At 39.6% G+C, this 20,636-nt stretch overlaps 1 protein-coding gene and 1 long non-coding RNA gene across 3 annotated transcripts in view; one reads left to right on the top strand and one right to left on the bottom strand.

Annotated features, from left to right (window-relative positions):
* Window positions 1-10,857: 10,857 nt before the first annotated feature.
* Window positions 10,858-20,636, bottom strand: part of LOC147531793 (beta-amyrin synthase 1-like) — a 35,868-nt gene continuing 26,089 nt past the window's right edge. For both annotated transcript variants that reach the window (XM_086650915.1, XM_086650916.1), the window contains 2 exons: window positions 20,479-20,562; window positions 10,858-11,146 (listed from right to left, as the gene is read on the bottom strand). In XM_086650915.1, coding sequence (XP_086507041.1) covers window positions 11,006-11,146; window positions 20,479-20,562 — 225 coding nt within the window. In that variant the 3' untranslated portion in view covers window positions 10,858-11,005. The remainder of the gene's footprint in view (window positions 11,147-20,478; window positions 20,563-20,636) is intronic.
* On the top strand, window positions 16,214-20,622 carry LOC147531794 (uncharacterized). Its single transcript, XR_015228379.1, has 3 exons — window positions 16,214-16,347; window positions 16,994-17,058; window positions 18,170-20,622. It is a non-coding gene; the product is annotated as an uncharacterized LOC147531794 (long non-coding RNA).

Raw genomic sequence — 20,636 nt, 5'->3', positions numbered from 1 at the left:
TGTGATGTTAAGATAATTATTCAAGAAACAAACATTGACATTATTATTTTTTTTTTGAATTTGTCAGCGGGTTGAAGGGACCCTACCCTGTACAAAGAGGAACTATAAAGGAATCAAACAACTAATGAAACTGAACTTCAAACTCAACAAATGAAAGAATCATCAAACTCTAAAAAAAACTCTAAACAACCTCAAAATTCACTTATGTCTAACTCTTATTGTTCCCTGCTTATCTTCCTTCACAATCTTCTCTAGTTCATGCGGTAATGTATTCGTATCTAGTTCCACACATCCCGAGTCCGGTTTCATTTTCGATAGATAGTCAGCTGCTTGGTTTATTTCGCGATAAACATGGGTGATGGAACAATCCTCCATGGTGCGCCACATAGCCCTGATCTCACGTACCAATCGTTCAATCTGCCAAGGTGGATGACTCTCAGTATCAGTTAAAATCTGAACAGCCATTGAGGAGTCGGTGGCGATCTTAACACGTGAAATTCCAAATTTATTAGCAAGTAGTAATTCCAAATTTATTAGTTCACACCATGGGAGATTTAATATTTCTAAAGAAGTAGTTAAAAGAGCTGATTTGAAGGAAGATGAGAAACTTTGTAAGTCAGATATTGGTCAAATTTTCCCTTCATATGAAGATCATTTTTTGATATTCTACGAATCTCAAGTTGTTTCACTTGTATTGGTAAGTGATTTTAATATTCAGTCTTCGTCAAGGTTTGTAGTTCTCAATTACCATATTCGAGACCTTTCGGATTTTTTTGTAGGATAAAAAAGAGTTTGAGTCAGATTAGAAATATGGACAAAAATTATTTGTGACATTATAGAGTCTGCAATGAAATCCGATTATTTGAAGTGAGGGAGACTGATGCCGGGAGATTTTTAGGAGATGTTTCAAGAATCTTAAATAAATTATGATCTAGTCATTTTAGTAGTTTAATATTTTAGTTTAGTATAAAAATATCATGTCCGGTAGTTTTATGCTTTTGGGGAACTTCTTACATTTAGATCTTAATATTTTATTTACTTAAAATGTATTTTATTCAGAAGTTACCAAGCCAACAAATACTGCCCTCCGGTCTCTCATCTGCTCTTTGCGGATGACCTTATTCTGTTTGGCTATTCGACGATATCCTCCCTTGATTCCATCAAAGATCTTCTTTATACGTATTCTTCTTTCTCAGGTCTGGCAATTAACTTCCACAAGTCATCTATTTTCTTTGGTTCTCGAGTGCCACAAGAGATAATTAATTCCTTCACTTCCGTCTTACAAACACCAATTATGGAAGATCAGGCTATGTATTTAGGAGCACTCATACTCAAACAAGGGAACAGAATCAATTCATATAACTGGATCATAGAAAAATTCAATAAAACTCTATCAGGCTGGAGGCAAAAATTAGTTTCTCAATCTGGTAGAACAGTCCTTATCAAATCTGTTCTAGACTCTTATTGTTCTTATCCCTTTCACATACAGAAGATTCCAAAGCATGTTATAAATCAACTTAAAAGATTAAAGTGTGATTTCTGGTGGGGTCATAACTCGAAAGAACATAAAATTCATTTCTTGAATTGGGACACTATTAGTAGCCCCAAAGAACAAGGAGGCATGGGTATCAGGAGATTAGAACATGTAAATGAGTCACTTTTAGCTAAACCAGTATAGAGGCTCATTACAAACCCAAATGCTATATGGGTCCACATTTTCAAGGGTAAATACTATTACAGAGGTATTTTTGGTCGAGCAATGGTAACAAACCTCAGACACCATTTTGGAATTCTATATTACAAGTCAAAGATACAATTCATAAGAGTAGTTTATGGTTCATAGGTGATGGAACCAATATTAACATTCAAGCAGATCGATGGATTCCTAATCTCATAAACCAAACACCACATTTACTTATGAATCTTCCTAATCATATTAACATTCAAAGGGTCTCAGACTTGATTCATCAAGAAACCAAAACATGGAATTATGACATCATCAACCAGTACTTTGACCAACACACTATCCAGGCTATTTCTGATATTCAAATTCCTTCTTCTCGGAACAATGATATGCTAATATGGAAGAACACTCCCACAGGTAAGTTTTCGACCAAATCGTTTTATACTACAGTTCTTAAGAACCACTCTGTTATTCATAATTTTAGTAATTTCCTGTGGGGAAAATTTTGGAACAAGAAGGACATGGAACCTAAAATACAACTCTTTATTTGGTGACTTAGTTTGGCAGTATTACACAACATAGCAAAAAGAATTCAATCTATCAATCAGACTTGTATTCTATGCGAGAATGAAGCAGAAACAATTACTCATATTTTTGGTGAATGTATTATGTTCAAATCTCTCATCCTTTGAGCAAGTGAAGAAATCAAAACAGATGCACTCACAGATCCAATCGAAACTCTAAAACATCTAATCGAACAAGGAGATAACAAAAACGAGATTTGGGTGGAGTATACTTATCTTCTCTGGTTCTGGTGGAAGGCTAGAAATGAGAGATATTTCAACTCTAAACAGACAGAAATATCAATCATCGAACAACCATCTCCACAAGGTAGTGTCTTTCTCAACCTTCAAACCATCTTTACATTAACGAATCAGTGCAGGTAAGAAGAACTTGGGAGCCGCCACCAACAGGAAGGATCAAAATTAATTTTGATGGGTCGTGTTCATTCAATAGAGCTTCAACAAGTCCAGTAGCCAGATCAAATTCAGGAGAAATTATAGCTCAAACTAGTGGTGGCCAACGTGTCGTGCCGTGCCGGCACGGCCCGTTTGGCAACCGTGGCGTGTCAGACACGCCACGGCCACGCCAGGCACGGCTTGAGCCGTGCCGTTCCGTTCCGTGCCCAGACCACAAAGGTCTGGGCACAGAAACGGCCCATGGGAACGGCCCAACCGTTCCCGTGGCGTTTCCGTTGCGTTTCTGGCCGTTCCGTGGCGTTCCCGTAGTCGTTCTCGTGGCCGTTCCGTGGCATTCCCGTGGTTCCGACCCATTCATAAATATTTTTTTTACTTGTCAAAAAAAAAGTAATAAAAGAAACATTACATTTTTTTCAAGTAAAAAATTGTGATGTACAAAAACTTTAGAGTTTATGTCATATCTTTGTTTATTTTATTGGAAAAGAGTTGTATAAAGATTCTCCACATTTACTTTATATTTTGTGGTTTAGGTGTGGGACTATCTTTACCACTTTATTTGTTTATTTTTTTGAAAAAATGTTTTAGTTTGTTTTAACAAAAAAAAAATCTAAGTAAAAAAAAATAAAGTAAAACCTCTTTTGTTAAATTCAAGTATTACTTTTTTTTTTTTTTTTTTTTTTTTTTATGTTTTTTCTTTTTGTAATATAAAGTAGTTGTCATGAAAATCCAACAATTTGTAAACACATTAGAATATTAGATGAATGAAGTAGAACTATAAACAAAATAAAAATCGATATAACTCTTTATTAATGTGAAAAAGATTAAAATTTGCATCACTATAGTTTAGATACATCCCAACTAGGTTGGCACCCACCTAACTATCAATCATTTGGAAAAAAACAAAAACAAAAAAATAATACAAAATTGACTTAATAATAGAAATCATCACTATCACCAATTTCATCACAATGGGGTGGGGGTGTACAACACCCTCAAAACCCTAAGTAACTTTTTAAAATAAAAAAGTTAAAAGTGTTTTGAGGATGTTAGTACACCCTAGGTAATTCTTAAAAATTCAAATAACTAAATTGGCCGTTGCTAGCGTGTCGTTGTTGCCGTTTCCGTTCCGTGTCGTTCCGTGCCCACGGGTCGTGCCGTGTACGATCCGTTCCGTGTCATTCCTAAGTGTCTAATGGGCCGTGTTTAACGGGTCTGGGGCTCTAAAATCCCAGCCCCGACACGGCATGCCAGACCCGTGACGGGTCGGCACGGCACGAAACGGACCGTTCCGTGCCGTTCCGTGTCCTCAAATAAACGGACCGTGCCGGTCCGTTTCCGTGTCGGCACGACCCGTTGGCCACCACTAGCTAAAAGGACCAAAAGCTTCACTCCTCTCTCTCCACTCTACAGTGAACTAGAGGCGTTCAAATTGGGTGTAGATTTAGGAGAAGATTTAGGGTTACAAGGGTTTTTATTGAAAGGGGATTCAATCCTGGTCGTCGGATTTTTAACGAACGGATTGGATCAAATCTCTTGGAAAATGATTGATGAAATCCTGGACGCTCGTGAGAACATCGCTCAGATGCATGTGTCGGGTAAGTATTGTAGCAGATCATGCAACCAGATGGCCGATGATTTAGCCACCTCATCTTGTCCTTATAATTAGCAAAATGCTAGTTATAGCCTTCTGTTAACTTCTATTACTTTTCTGCCCTCTTAGTTACTTTGTGGGTTGTTTATGTATTACCATTATTTTGAATGCAAGGTCTAATTAAAAAAAAAAAAAACTTTAAATCAATAAATTAATGTTTCAATATAGTCTTTAATTTTATACCTCAGCATTTTTTTCCTCTGATTTTTCTTCTCAAAAGTGAGAGATTTTTCAAAATTAAAGCCTTATTGTTCTAAGTTTTTATCGTATTTTTCGCTGGGTCATGAATCCAATGTGTTGTAGCGCACTAAGTGCAAAAAGCCTCTGAATCCAATAGGATGAGACCTATATTTTTTAACGGACCTATAAATCCATTCTGATTATGTAAATTTGATCATTACAATTGTTTCAATATTACTTAGATTATTTGTGTTACCCACACTAAATAAAAACTAGTTCAACAACCAATGGGCACCTTAATGAAGAGAATATGATAGCACATCTTCACCAAGTTATTTTCAAGTTGAACTTTCGTTTTAACTATTAGCTCAATTCCGCAGAGGGTAGTAAGGGAAAAAAATCCAAAGAAGAAAGACACCTAGAGGAAGAGGAATGTGACTCCGAATAGTAAACCAATATTATCTAGATTTTTTGTTGTGCCCAATCGGGATTAATGTCAACAATACGAGTAATCCAAGACAAGCAATAGGAATAGTAAAGAACAATCAAGAACAGAACACAGAGATTTACGTGGTTCGGTTGGTGAGACCTACTCCACGGCGACAACGACGCGATGATTTCCACTATGATAAGCAAACAAGTTTACACAAGAGATTCGTGAGATTGTGCTTACTTATATCTCCTTAGGGTTTAGTTTATATAGCCACTAAACCCTAATCCCACCGCCTCACCGACTCCCTCTTTACAACCGACATTATACACGGATACGCTAATACTAATAACCGACATAAGCCTAGCTCGCATTACAACTCTGTCTCGGAGTCTAGTTTTGCCTCAGAGCACTGCTTCACATACCAGCTTTGTCTCAGTAATCAGCTCCGCTAATGGGTCCAAGCTTCGGTAGGTTTAACCAAGTTCGATACCAATTCATATTCGAATCACTTCTAACAATTCTCCACCTTGACTTGAATATGCTCATCTTGACTTAAATCTTCCACCATCATAGCTCAGCGCCTCTGAGCCATCGTCGCTCCAGCCCTGGTAGGGATAACATCTAGAAATCCCAATCAAGTCTAAGCAATGCTTAAACTTGAAAATTGTAACTGCCTTGGTCCGCATATCCGCTGGATTCTCTATCGTAGAAACCTTCTTCATCGTGATCTTCCCTTCTTCAATCACGTCCTTGAAAAAGTGATACCTGAAATCAATGTGTTTAGTTCTCCCGTGATACATTTGATTTTTGGTCAATGACACTCTGGTTGTCGTAGTAGACAAAGTGATACCTGACATCACGTCCTCTGTCACCTCCTGCTTCAGGCCCAAATCCTGAACTAAACCACTCAGCCATATTGCCTCCTTCACTGCCTCTGTTGCTGCCATGTACTCAGCTTTCGTTTTAGACAAAGCTACCACCGACTGCAGCACTGCTCTCCAGCTAATGGCACTCCCGCAGAGTGTGAACGTATAGCCCGTCAGCGACCTCTTTCTATCAAGATCCCCCGAAAAATCCGAATCTACAAATGCAACTACCAAACCAGAAGTGTCAGCCCTTATGTCGTAAACCAGACCAAGCTCCGCAGTTCCTCCTAGATACCGCAGTATCTATTTCACAGCCTGCCAATGACCTTTCTCAGGTCTACCCATGTATCTGCTTACTACACTAACAGCATGTGAAATATCATGCCTTGTGCACACCATAGCATACATAATGCTACCTACTGCATTTGCATAAGGCACCTGAGACATGTACTCCGTCTCGTCATCAGTTGTTGGTGACAGCTCCCCCGAAAGCTTGAAGTGTGCTGCCAATGGAGTACTGACAGGTTTTGCCTCAGTCATACCAAAACGTTCCAACACCTTCTCGATGTACATTTTCTGAGACAAGAACAGTATCCCAGCAGATCTATCTCTCCGTATCTCCATACTCAATATCTTCCTTGAGGAACCCAAGTCTTTCATCTTAAACTCACCCTTTAATTGATCCTTTAACATGTGGATTTCCGACATATCCTTGCAAGCTATCAGCATGTCATCCACATACAGGAGTAGATACACATAAGAACCATCCGAGAGTTTCTTGTGGTCTTCTTCAGCAAACGGACCTGGTCTAGGAGACTGTTATAGTCCATACAAAGACTTCTTCAGCAAACATACCTGGTCTTCTTTCCCGAGAATCTCTAACCCCTCTGGCTGACGCATATAGATTTGTTCCTCCAGCTCTCCACGTAAGAACGCAGTCTTAACATCCAGCTGTTCCAATTTCATATCATACCAAGCAACCATAGCAAGTATCACTCTAATAGAGCTATGTTTAACAACAGGAGAAAATACCTCATTGAAGTATATCCCTTCTCTCTGTGTCAACCCCTTAGCTACTAACCGTGCTTTGTAACGTGCATCTTCCACCTCAGGGATTCCTTTCTTCTTCTTGAAAACCCATTTGCTACCAACAATCTTCTGACCCTTAGGCTGCTTGACTAATTCCAAAGCCTGGTTCTTCCGAAGAGACTCAATCTCCTCATTCATGCCAAGAGACCACTGTCGTGATTCATCACTCCTCATAGCTTCTTTGTAGGTGCATGGCTCACCTCCATCTATGCTTTCCCCCACACTAAGTGCAAATGCAACCATATCTGTCATCCCATACCTTTTCGGTGCCCGGATGTCTCTCCTTCCCCTGTTCCACGCAACACTGTAATGAACCAGCTCTGGTTCATTTTCCTCAGCTTGCTCATCTGCCTGAGGCCGAACCTCTTCCGGAGTGTCTATCTCAAACTCCACCTGCTTCCTATGATCTTCCTGCTCCACCTGTTTACCAACACCCTCCCGAGTATCTACAGGCGTTACCTTCTGAGTTACCATGAATCAAAAGTAACATCTCTACTTATGAGAAACTTCTTCGATTTTCCATCTGAATTCCACAACCGATAACCCTTAACTCCAGGCTTATACCCAAGAAATACACACTTCTTAGCACTTGGATCAAGTTTACCTTGTTTAACATGTGCATAAGCCGGACAACCAAAGATCCTCAAGTTCTCATAAGTAGGAGGATAACTAGACCACACCTCATTAGGAGTTTTACACTCTATAGATGTACACAGTGAAATATTCACCAGATACGCTGCTGTGTTCACTGTTTCAGCCCAGAACACCTCCGACAGTCCTGCATTTGAAAGCATACAACGAGCTCGTTCCAATAGAGTTCTGTTCATACGTTCCGCCACCCCATTCTGTGGGGTCTTTCTGACCGTATGGTGTCTCACTATCCCTTCGTCTACACAGAACCTATTAAACTCGTTTCCGCAAAATTCCATGCCATTGTCATGCCTCATCTTTGCGTTTCAGTATGTAGACTCATACTTTCCTGGAAAAATTATCTAACAAGGTTAACATGTATCTACCCCCACTATGTGAGCTAACCCGAGTGGGACCTCAAAGATCTGAATGGATGTAATCCAGAGTTCCTTTGGTATTGTGAACCGTTGTACTGAACTATACCCAACATTGCTTCTTGAAGACGCAATGTTCACAGAATTCCAGTTTTCCAACCTTCTGCCCACAGAGTAAACCCTGCTTGCTCAATATAGCCATCCCCCTTTCACTCATATGCCCTAACCGCATATGCCATAGCTTGGTAGTCTCAAATTCCTTGTCTGATGATGACACCGCTACAGATCTGGTAACTGTGTTACCCTGTAGCACATATAGACCATTCCTTTTCAACCCCTTCATAACTGTAAGACTACCCTTAGAAACCTGAAGAACACCACCTTCACCAACATATTTGCAACCATTATCACCCAGAGTTTCAAAGAGATTAGATTCCTCATCAAATCTGGAACATGTCTGACGTCTGTTATAGTCCTCACAAGGAGTGTCGTTTCCCATTAACACCTTACCGCCATTAATGACTGTATAAGTGGAAAACCATTCCTTATGAGGACATACATGGAATGTATAACCAGTATCCAAAATCCACCTATCTTCTGCGAAGTAGGCATTGATCGCCAGAACCATAGCTTCATCACATTCTTCAATGATTGCCAAGACACTACCATCATCTTCTTCGATGACTGATGCCTCTGCTGGCTTCTTCCTAAGCTTAGGACAATTCCTTTTGAAGTGCCCCTTCTTCTTACAGTTAAAGCATCTGTACTTCTTTGGTTTCGATTTAGACCGAGAACGGCCCTTCCCATCGACCACACGCTGCATCCTTCCCCTTACCACCAAACCATAACTTGAGCTACTTTCTTCCATTGACCTCCGTATCAACTCCCTCGAGTTCAATGTTGCTTTAACATCCTCAAAGGTTGTAGTTGTTTTTCCAGACATAAAAGAATCAACAAAGCTCTCATATGATGGTGGCAGGGATGCAAACAATAGTACTGCCTTATCTTTTTCTTCGAATTTGACATCTATGTTTGCCAAATCTAAGAATACTCGGTCGAGTTCATCCATATGGTCTTTCAACGATTCTCCTTCTAACATCTGTAAGCTAAATAATTTCTTCTTAAGATACAAACGATTAGTTAGAGAATTCGTCATATACCTTGTCTCAAGCTTACTCCGTAGCCCATCGGCTGTAGTTTCCGTCGCTACTTCCCGCAAGATCTCATTGCTCAAACAGAGTAGAATCTGACCATGAGCCCTCTCCATAAGATCTTCCTTCTCTGCTTTTGAAAGTGATTCAGCGAGTGCAGCCTTCCCATTCAACGTCTTCAGCAGACCCTGTTGAACTAATATTGCTCGCATCTTAATCTTCCAAAGATTAAAATCGTTACTTCCATCGAACTTCTCTATCTCCTATTTCGCCATCATAGAAACCTCAAAACCAGAGCTCTGATACTAGTTTGTTGTGCCCAATCGGGGTTAATGTGAATAATACGAGTAATCCAAGACCAGCAATAAGAATAGTAAAAAACAATCAAGAACAGAACATAAAGATTTACGTGGTTCGGTTGGTGAGGCCTACTCCATGGCGACAACGACTCGACGATTTCCACTATGATAAGCAAACAAGTTTACACAAGAGATTCGTGAGATTGTGCTTACTGATATCTCCTTAGGGTTTAGTTTATATAGCCACAAAACCCTAATCCCACCGCCTCACCGACTCTCTCTTTACAACCGACATTATACACGGATACGCTAATACTAATAACCTACATAAGCCTAGCTTCGCGTTCCAGCTCTGTCTCGGAGTCCAGCTTTGCCTCAGAGCCCTGCTTCGCATACCAGCTCTGTCTCAGTAATCAGCTCCGCTAATGGGTCCAAGCTTCGGTAGGTTTAACCGGGTTCGATACCTATCCATATTCGAGTCACTTCTAACATTTGTTTATAATGATTATCTAGGTTCCAAATATTTTTAGTTTTTATCTTTTTATCTATTTTTTTTAATTTGTTGAAACATGAAATATTATTAAGCCACAAGAGTACTATTACAATACATATTCACTAAAAAGTAAGGTACATTTTTCCAAGTCTTCGATCTATTCTTCTTGCGAGCCCATTCTGTTAGCTTGTCAACTTAGATATTGAGAATTCTCTTTGTATAGTTGAATTTGACGTTGTCTAATCTATTTCTGATTTTTTTGATTTTTCGGATGTGGATCATCGATTTCCATTGTATCTTGTGCCTCGGGTTCTTCAGGTGATGATTAAGGTTGATGTTGTAGCTCTCTATTATGATTGCGTTGTGATTGTTTTCCTCTGCCCAAGTGAGCCCATGCAGCATAGCAATTTCCTCACTCTCTTCGTTATTTCGTGCTCGGGTCGTAATTACTTTAGCTTCCACAAAAGTTGATTGTGCATTGTGTACTATTAGACTAGTTTTAATATTTGTATCAATATTAGTAAAAGATGCATCAACATTAATTTTTAAGTACGGTAAAATAGGAGGCCGCCATTTTTCCAGACATGTAGGAACTGGTTTAGTTAGGACTCTACTGGTTCTAGGGAATGCCATAATCAAATTTATCACCGAACTAGTATTATTAATTGTATGCAGGAAGCAATGATCGCATTTAGTTTTCCATATGTGTCATAGAATGGTAACAAAGTGAACCCAAATAGTTTTGGCTAAAGGGACAATGTAAAAGTGCATGTTTAATGGTTTCTATTTCAGTACAATTAGGGCATGTATAAGAGTTCCTTATATACTTACCTATGCAATCACGGACTGAGAAGGCTTTCGTGCAAATTTTCCATACAAAAAGTTGGATACGAGGAATCATTGGGATAGACCAAATAAAGTTCCAGTTGATAGGAGTAGAGGCTTGCAGGTTCTATCTGTTATATGTTTCCATATTTTATGAGATACAACCACTATAAATATAATCAAACGTGAACCTTAGTAAATATACTGAAAACCATTTATAAACGTGAACCTTAATAAGGATCTTTATTCGAAACATACATTATGAGGAAAATACAATAATTATTCTTTAATACACACATCTCCAAACTTATACATATTTATAGTTCCTTAACTATAAAATGATGTCTTTCTTAAGGAAGTTCATAAGTTGCTAACTTGTTTCCACAATTTCTTAAGATCCGACGGTATTCTCCAAGAGCCCATAACGGAAAAATGTTTCTAAATGCTGCATAGTGTAACATACAATTCCTCATGAAAACTCCTACAATTTCCTGTCAAATGATATTAATTTAATAAGAAAACAAAACAAGTAACTGATGACGCATAAAATGTACAGACGTTGACTAACGTCTGAAGAGTCAAGATCAGACCTAAAGTCCATTGGGTCAACTCGGCTTAAGGTAGCAAGACAACCAAATCCTTGACGATCCACTGCATATTCCCCTAACTGGGAGGTCGGCTAGAGGAAACCAGCCCTGTTACGCTCTCGACATGTACGGATCAGCCCTGGGGTTTCTAACGGAATGAGGGGGGTCCGCGTAGGTTCGGTCGACGCCTTACGCCCAGCACTGGGGAGGCAGAAGCGCACTAACCTACCGACATAATCTCGAAATATCTAAGGAGATCTCAGTTGGTTACAGATCTGGAAGTGTTTAAGCAATCTTGGGCTTCAAGAGTCTTAAGGGAGGAAATATCTCCTTGAAGATCTATCACCTCGGCAGGATATCTACGAAATATCCTTGAACATAGGATATTTCTATTTATCCTAGATACAGGATAACTACGAAGGGAACCCCTAATTCGGCCTATAAAAATAGCCTCATATCATCTTCTTCAAGGTAAGCCAGACGTGTCTAACAGACTCCACACCCGGAAGGATTATTCAATACTCATTATTTTACTGTAAAGAGCAATCTGACTGGCTTGAGCGTTGGAGCGGTTTTCTTTTTTTTTGCAGGTTTTCCCCCTGGTCTTTAATGGAAGGAGCGAGAATTGAAGGAATATTGATCATCTTGACAGAATATTAAATCATAACGGAGGTTGTCATGCATCAACTCCCTTTTCATGCTGATATAACGACCTGTTGATATAGCCCTATGGAGGACAAGATTTGAAAGCAAAAGCCCTGTTTGACTTTCATGGCAGACTACGTTCAGAGAAGAAGAAAGAAGAAGAGTCTTCCTACAGGGAAAACAATTCCTGTTAATGGGCATAATTGCTCACTGTTACAAGGAGTTCGACTGTTTGCTAGAAGGAGATCAACTACATCGTCTAAATTTTCTCGACAATCTTTAAGGCTTCTCGACTCGACCGACAGGGAAGTTCTCTCACTCTAACTGTTATATGTTGTTTTCCATTCTCTTATAGTTTTATGATGCCGGGTCAAACATGGCCAGTCTCGGCCAGATCCTCGTTGATCACTGACATATCCTATATTACCCAATCGTCCTTTTAGAGGAGTTAATTCGGCGGGACAAAAAGCGCCTTTGACTCACTACTCAGTGGCCCCATTGACTCGTAGTCAACCATGCAAGCTGGTTATTATTTATGCTTCCGCGAAAACCATAGACGAATTGGATTTAGTTTAACCTTGTCGATGCTTATTCCATACATATATATAAATGGTTATAGCAAACTGCTATATACGAAGTTAACTTCGTACTAAAATAAACTGAATAAAAAGTCGGTGTTGTGTTTAAGCCATGCTTGATTGACTTCCTCGAGCCATTATGTTCCAATCAGCTCGTCACAAGTTTTAGCTTACGATCAAATACTGACTTGTTTGCTATTAAGTCTAACTTGTTTATTACTAGCTCAGGCTTATAAGGATGATTATATTGACTTCCAGACTTCTTTTCTGAAATCCTGTTGTATTACTTGTTGGTAGCGGTAACACCGTTGAGTTTAAGAAATAAATTCAGGGAAGGAGGAACCATCTCGGAATGGTCAAGCTCTAATGGGTAGCCAATGAGGAAAGAAAGTCAACAATGGTTGTATCTTGACAAAAAAGACTCTGAATTCAGAATATAGCAACCAAACGAATCAACAACTTTAACAGGAACGAAAGGAATCGACAACGGTTGCAGTTCAACCGTGAACGACAAAGAGATGGAGCAGCCTAGGATGGAAGCGGAATAACTAGTCTCATCAAATCCAGCTGGAGATAATTCAACAACAATAACCAGGGAAGTCTCTTATTTCTTATAATAACTACCTTAGTAATTTGTTCACAACATCTCTACTATGTTCGGGTACCTGATAGATACGTCTGACTATGAGAACCATTGCAAACAATGTGAAAATGACTCAACAGGTATTCAATAGAACGCCCAAAGAAGTGGGCCAAGCCAGCTGGCGGCCCTAAAAGTTAAATGCTGAAACACTTTCTTGTTTAATCAAGCATGAGAATACTAAAGTTATTTCATACTATAATATTGTCAAGCTGACTCAATGCCTGGCTCGACCCAAAAATCATAGGCTTGGATTAGAGAAACAATTTTTATTACCGAATAACAGTATTGAATATAAACAAGAGGACATCTATGATTTCCCACAACCAGAAAGAACTCAGGATCAAGATTCTTTTAAGATAGAATATAAAATTCTTTAACTCTCAAATATTTCCTTTTAGAGGGGTGTTATGCAGGACACTCTAAACAGAAAAAAGCGAATAACTCTAATGAAAGGCAAGGCTGAACTCCTCAGTCATTGCAAAACTCTTCAGACAAAGGTCTCATGTCAGAAGTGACTGAGCAAGGACATGAAATACAGGGAGTAACTCTTACTCATTGATTATACTTTTCCAAGTTTGATAGTAAGTTCATTACTTTCACTAAAAATCAACCTGGGGGGGTATATGCACATATATGTTGTTGCATTGAAAACATTGACAAGTAGGATCGAACCCAGGCATATGAACACATCGATAAAATGCTTGAAAGGAAATTTATATGCAGTAAACCACAAGCATGAATGGACAACTGACTGCTACTATAAACCAAACATGCTACATGTTAGTATAATGCCTGCTAAAAAGCTTAAAAGAGTACTTGTACTCAAAACTAGTTATAAACCACATGAACATAAACGCTCTATGTTTGAAATAGACTTGGAATATATGAGATTTACTCTGAAATGATTAAGTATCTATGTATAACTCTAAAACGACTAAGTATCTATGTATCACACAAACCATATTGTTATTACATCAACTGAAAAGTATATGTGAATATTTCCCATGATTAACTTTGCATGATATGAAACAAGTAAACACGTTAATGACATGAACTGAGTAACACATATAACACATGATTTTATGCTGCTATGTTCAAAGCTATATAATGATCCTCATGTTGTTAGCTAACAATGAATTAACAACTCTTGAAAGTCTAGATGACTGCTTTGAAACTGTTTATGGAAGATTCAAAGGATGAAGTAGTTCAACCCGACGAACTCGAGAAGAAACTGAAAGTCTCAGTCAGAGGACACATCTTACCTCAATCAAATTATGTTGAATACTTGAAGAAAGTCTCAGCGAAATGACCCAAAGAGACCAGCTAAGGTACACATACCTATCAAGCTCACTTTGTGAACTTAATAACATATTCTCATTGCAGATTAAGACCTACTGGGTTGGGCACAAACCCGACCTTGCTTTGACAAGGTCACAAATTATGTCCTGCCCCGTTAGGAACAGATACGACTTTGCTTCGACAAGGTCACAGACTAAGTCCTGCTAGTCAGGCACAACCCTTAGCACGAGCCTTGCTTTGAAAGCTCCCCTTAAAGTTCCAACGATGTAAGTCATGCGGAAACAGGCCCCCAATGCAAAAGCCCTAACGGTTCTCAACCACTCAGGCACCCAAACTATAGCCTTACTTACGCAAGCCTAAGGAGGAATCCTAGTTAAACTAACTTTGCTTCGGTAAAACAAGTAGCTTTGGTAGCTAAGGCGCGACCAGAAGCCTCAAGGAGCAGTCCTAGTTAAACTGAAACTTCACTCGCTTAAAACCGACACTTCACCAGGTCCCAAGAAGAAAACCTAGTTAAACTGACCGTTCTCAAGCCGGAAAATTAGGCAGCTCTGGTAGCTAAGACAACGACCAGAGACCTTACAAGAAGAAGTCCTAGTTAAACTCACTTTACTCGAGTTAAACGCGGTCCCCACTGCGTATCGTAAGGAGAAGTCCTAGTTAACCTACAACCCTAGCAAAGGTGACCGGGGGGTATAAGGAGAAGTCCTTGCGAAACTATTCATGCTTAGGCAGACAAAACAACCCTGATAGCGAAAGCAACGACCAGGGGTACGGGAGGAGTCCCGGCGAAAACTGGTTGTGGTCAAGCCGACGAAAACAACCCTGGTAGCGACGACCAGGGGTTCAAGGAGAAGTCCTAGTTAAACTAGTCGAGCTCAAGCCGACGAAAGCAGCCCTGGTAGTGACAACCAGGGATTCAAGGAGAAGTCCTAGCTAAACTAGTCGAGCTCAAGCCGACGAAACCAGACTTAGTAGCGATGACCAGGGGTTCAAGGAGAATACCTAGCTAAACTAGTCGTGCTCAAGCCGACGAAACATCCCTGGAAGAGACGACAGATGGTACAAGGAGAAGTCTTAGCTAACCTACAGCCCTGGTAGCGAAAGCCACAACAAGGGGCAGAACCCAGACTCAGGAAGTATTCAATATTTTTTATACAGGGCCAATTTGAGTACTATTTTGCAGGGGGAGTTAGTAAGACTAGGGCATGATTGAATAAGTCTAACTCTTCCTTGTTAATGCAGGAGCGATCATTTGGAGGATGCGCAGTAAGCTAGGTGTAACATCCCAAGTTTTTAAGGTTAGTTGAGGGGCTATTTAACATTTGGGTCAAGTCAAACCAGGGATTAAAATGAAAGTTCGTGAGAATGGATAAGAGTGAACAAAAATCAGATTTCTTTCTATGTTCGAGCATGTCAATTGGGGTTAGGGTTTGGAGGAGTATTCGTCGGATATATCTCGAGAAATAATGAATTTTGATTGGTCAAGTAGAAAGATCGGGTATGGTTTGACTATCGTTTCGTAATCGACAATTTGCTTCGCTATTGAATTAAGGGGGACCATATACTTTCTTCATGGTTAGTCGTGGGAGGAGGAAGAAAGAAAAAAATTAAATTGGGGGTCACATAGTAATTAATGAGGGTTGAATTAGTAGGTTTTATATATTTTGGAATTGGTTTATAAAGTGCATATAAATGAAGGACCTAAAATTGATTAATTTTGCATGGCCACTTTAATAAGTGACATGTGGCAACCCCACTTTTCTTTTGTACAAAACCAGCCCACGTTTCTACCCCTACTTCCTTATCTCTCATTTTTTTTTATTTTTCCAACAACACGATTAGAAATGGTGGAGACCTATTTAGGGTTCTAAAGTTCTATATTTGTCAGCTCAATTACTTTGTACTCGATGATCGGAATTGGATGAAATTTGTTCCAGGTAAATCTATTCGATTCGTTCTACATATTTAGCGGTTCAGAATTTTCAATTTCGTCCGAATTTGGTGGTTTTATGATAACTATTTCGTATACTGTATAGTTGTACTAATTTCATTTGGGATCAAAATTTGGAGCTATTTAGACGATTATTATTCTATTTCTTCGAATGATTTGTGTTCAGAAACATGTTTAGGAGATTGTAGACTATTTCGGGGTGTCCAAATATAGACGGGGTGCTGCCGAATTATTTTAGTGCTCGAATTTCATATTTGGACCAGTTTTAGAATGAATTGGAATATAAAGAATTCCCCGAATTTTGTCATATTTCATATGAATAGACAACTTCAGTTACAGATTTATATTATGAGGTTCATTATATGATTTGTCAACTTATGAAGACTTTAACATGTAAAATAGAGTTTATGAGAAGTTGGTTGATTGGTTCGTAGGCATTTCTGAAATTCAGGAGACATGGGTACGAAGTTAGAGATCGATTCGATAGATACTTGAAGTCTTCCGAAGTTAGCGAATTTATTTTTTTTAGTTTTCATGATTTAGTTTTAATGATTCTTTTAATTTACGAAGGTTCTTAGTATAAGAACCTAATGTTTCTGTTCGATTTTTGGTCATTCTTCATTGTCTCAAAGTATGCGAATGAGGAGGAATTAGGTCGTCTGGTAGGCGAGAGGTCTTTGATGATGCAAGGACTGAGGTAGGGGTTCTGAATCCTTTATCCAACATGGTTTTATAGATAATGAATATGCTAGATTCTATAGTTATATGTGCGCCATTATAACTAGAGTCCAGGTAGCATGAAACTCGATCTATGTGATGAACTGAAATATGCTTGAAATATTTTGATGCGATATGAGAAATGTTTTCAAACTGATTTTACGATGATTGTGAACTACTGGGGATTTTCTTGTATGTACCCCACTGCGGATTATGTCAACCTACGGGCACGTAGCCATTGAGGGTAGGATGACATGTGGACACAGTTGTGACCCGTGTGAGACCGGTGAGGTGGGAGACACTAGTCATGAGACCTGTGGGAGTAGAGTGTTTCACTTGCTGGCCATTGCTGCTCGTGCCTCCAGCACGAGGCTCAGGGTCGTACACCCTGACCGCTCGCCTGGGAGGTGACATTGATTGGGATCCCTCTCCTTTGTGGTGATATGACTCTTGGTTGTTCCACTTCCGTCTTTGGTAAGATAATGAATCGAATGAGAATATTGGTTTTGAGATACAAATGAAACTGATTTGAATCGAATATGAGAATGTGGTTTTGATATACGAATGAAATTGATTTTGAAAGATCGCATTAGATGCATGACAGCGTACCGAAGAGAATGAGGTTTAGGTCCTTCCATGGTAATTGGGGGACGGCTCTCTTATTCGAACTCGGTGATCAAAAACGTATTTAGATACTTAAGGTATATATGTATCATGAGGTAAACTCTTCAATGATTGCGGAGTCCCTTAGTAGGAGAGGGGCTTACCGGCTAGGGGTAAGTCTCTTTCTCGAGGAGACGTAGTGCATTAGCTAGTGCCTAAATGGGTTGGTACTATCTAACGCACTCTAGGCTCTCCTGAGGAACTCTCCTCTTATTGGGAGCGCACCATGGGTGGGCAGCTAATCACTGCTATTGCTTGCTAGATTAAGGAAAATGGTTTTGTATATAGTATATATGGTAACTGGTTTGATAACTCGTTTTGTCGTGATGTTTACAACTTATTAAATGAACTTTTGAAAACGTGATGGATTTTGGATTGGTCTTGTACCAGAATAACTCGTGTCGGTGAGTATTCTGACCCCCTACCAGCTGTTAGTGTTCAGGTGCTTTGTCGTAGCCTCGAGGCGGAGTTGTATTCCAGCCGGTGATCTTGTTTGACGAGGCTAGAGGTGTTGCGTCGTTTTCTTTGGTTTTCATTTATTGGCTTTCTGTTATTTTAAAGTTATGTAGTTATTGTAGAACTGAACTCGAATATGTATATATATAACACTTAGAGTTGTTTATAAGTTGTATCGATGTGTAAGAGGCTTTTATAGTTCTTTTTGTGGTTCGGGTTTCGACCCGAAACTGAGTTGAGTTTGTTTAGCTTCCGCTCCATAGTTTATTTTTGGTATATGCGAATGTATGGTTTGCATGACAGGTTTACAGGTGCGACCGGTTCGATTTACAGAGGAGATTTTGCCGGATTTTTGTCTCGTCTGTGAATTGCCGGGGCGTGGTCGTGTCTATTTTGGGACACGGGGCGTCACACTAGGGAACTTGCATTAGTAAGTTTAGGATTACACTAACACCCTTGTCCGAACTAAGAATCATTATGCAGGAAAGAGAGTTCAAAGAGACGACGCCCGGCTCATCACGAAAGCACATCAATCAGGAAGTGTATCTTTCTCGTTTAGATTATTATCCAATTTTCTAATGATTATTGATTTATCTCTCAGATACGATAACTTAAGCACCTACCTCATAAATAATTCTCCTTGACATAACTCGTAGTCTCATAGTTAGTCATATTGGCCATCGTCTCTTCTCTATATAGGCCGAACTGCATCTGAATGTTACCCCTTAGCTCCCATATTGTGTTCTTAACGGTTTTTAATCACTGTTACATATCTCCTTTGCTAGCCTATTAACATCTTTATAATTTTCTATTTTGGAAGAGTTTAATATTAGTTTGTTCAGCATTTATTCAGAGTGTTGCGTGTTTGCATGGAAATTCCCAACATCAATCAGCCCCGGCAAATACAGCTACAGTAAAGAAAACCTCATCAGCAAAGGTGGGAAAGAAGACTTCTCAAACAGCTCTGGCACAAGTAGCCAGCTAAAGAAAAAATCGACCAGTATTGGTAGTGAAGGAAATCTGAGAAGGTAGTCTATACAGCTCAGCCAGATCAGCACTGGAATGCCGAGCTCTGGGAAATCAAAAAGAAGATCGAGCTTCATGGAACAGCTCTGGTCCAGGTAAACCCTTTTGTCTTCAGGGTCTTCACTCTTTAAGAAACACGACTGTTATTTCTACTCCTCAGTCTCTTTACTTTCGACTAAGGAGTGGCGATACACATGATGATGCATAAAATGTCCAGACGTTGACTAACGTCTGAAGAGTCAAGATCAGACCTGAAGTCCATTGGGTCAACCCAGCTTAACGTAGCAGGACAGCTGAATCCTTGACGATCGCCGCATATTCCCCTCACTGGAAAGTCGGCTAGAGGAAAACCAACCCTGTAACGCCCTCAGCATGTACGGATCAGCCCTGGGGTTTCTAACGAAATGAGGGGGGTCCGCGTAGGTTCGGTCGACGCCTTACGCCCAACACTGGGGAAGCAGAAGCGCACTGACCTACCTACTTAATCCCGGAATATCTAAGGAGATCTTAGTCGGTTACAGATCTGGAAGTGTTTAAGCAACCTTGGGCTTCAAGAGTCTTAAGGGAGGAAATATGTCCTTGAAGATCTATCACCTCGGCAGGATATCAACGAAATATCCTTAAACTTAGGATATTTCTATTTATCCTAGATACAGGATAACTACGAAGGAAAACCTTAATTCGGCTTATAAAAGGGGCCTCATATCATCTTCTTCAAGGTAAGCCAGATGAGTCTAACAGACTCCACACCCGGAAGGATCATTCAATACTCATTATTTTACTGTAAAGAGCAATCTAACTGGCTTGAGCGTCGGAGCGGTCTTTTTTCTTTTTGTAGGTTTTTCCCCCAGGTATTTAATGGAAGGAGCGAGAATTGAAGGAATATCGATCATCTAGACGGAATATCGATCATAACGGAGGCTGTCATGCATCAACTCCCTTTTCATGCTGATATAACGGAAGGCCATTTTTTGACATCAGCAGTAACAACTAAAGAAAATTTGTTCTGCCCTCAAGTACGCCCGATATTGTCCCATATTAATGACTTGAGTATGAGCTTTACTAGTTATACTGTCACATCTCCTTGTTATTAAGTCTAGTAGGGATTGGACTCAATGCACTACTATCCTTGAGGTATGAGCTTGGGCTATGTCGGGAGTAGAGAGGATGTGCATTGCCTATTATCATCATATATAAAGACAAAAACAAAAAAATTGTGTAGTCGAAATTATGGATGTAGACAGAAGTATACTACCTGTTGAGGAAAGTCTCCGTTTTTCATTTGATTATTGATTAGGACCTTGGCTGCATGATGTAGAGGCATTGGGTCCCTTTCGGCCTATTCAGAGAAAAAATTAACAAATTAGATAGGGTGATTAATCAAGCGCAGTTTTTGGAAGTTGAAATTTCATA

Source organism: Eschscholzia californica, unplaced genomic scaffold (genome assembly GCF_041429995.1).
Source record: "Eschscholzia californica isolate CP2 unplaced genomic scaffold, dmEscCali1.0.p SCAF_6, whole genome shotgun sequence".
Taxonomy (NCBI): domain Eukaryota; kingdom Viridiplantae; phylum Streptophyta; class Magnoliopsida; order Ranunculales; family Papaveraceae; genus Eschscholzia; species Eschscholzia californica.
This window is presented reverse-complemented; position numbering and strand designations above follow the sequence as displayed.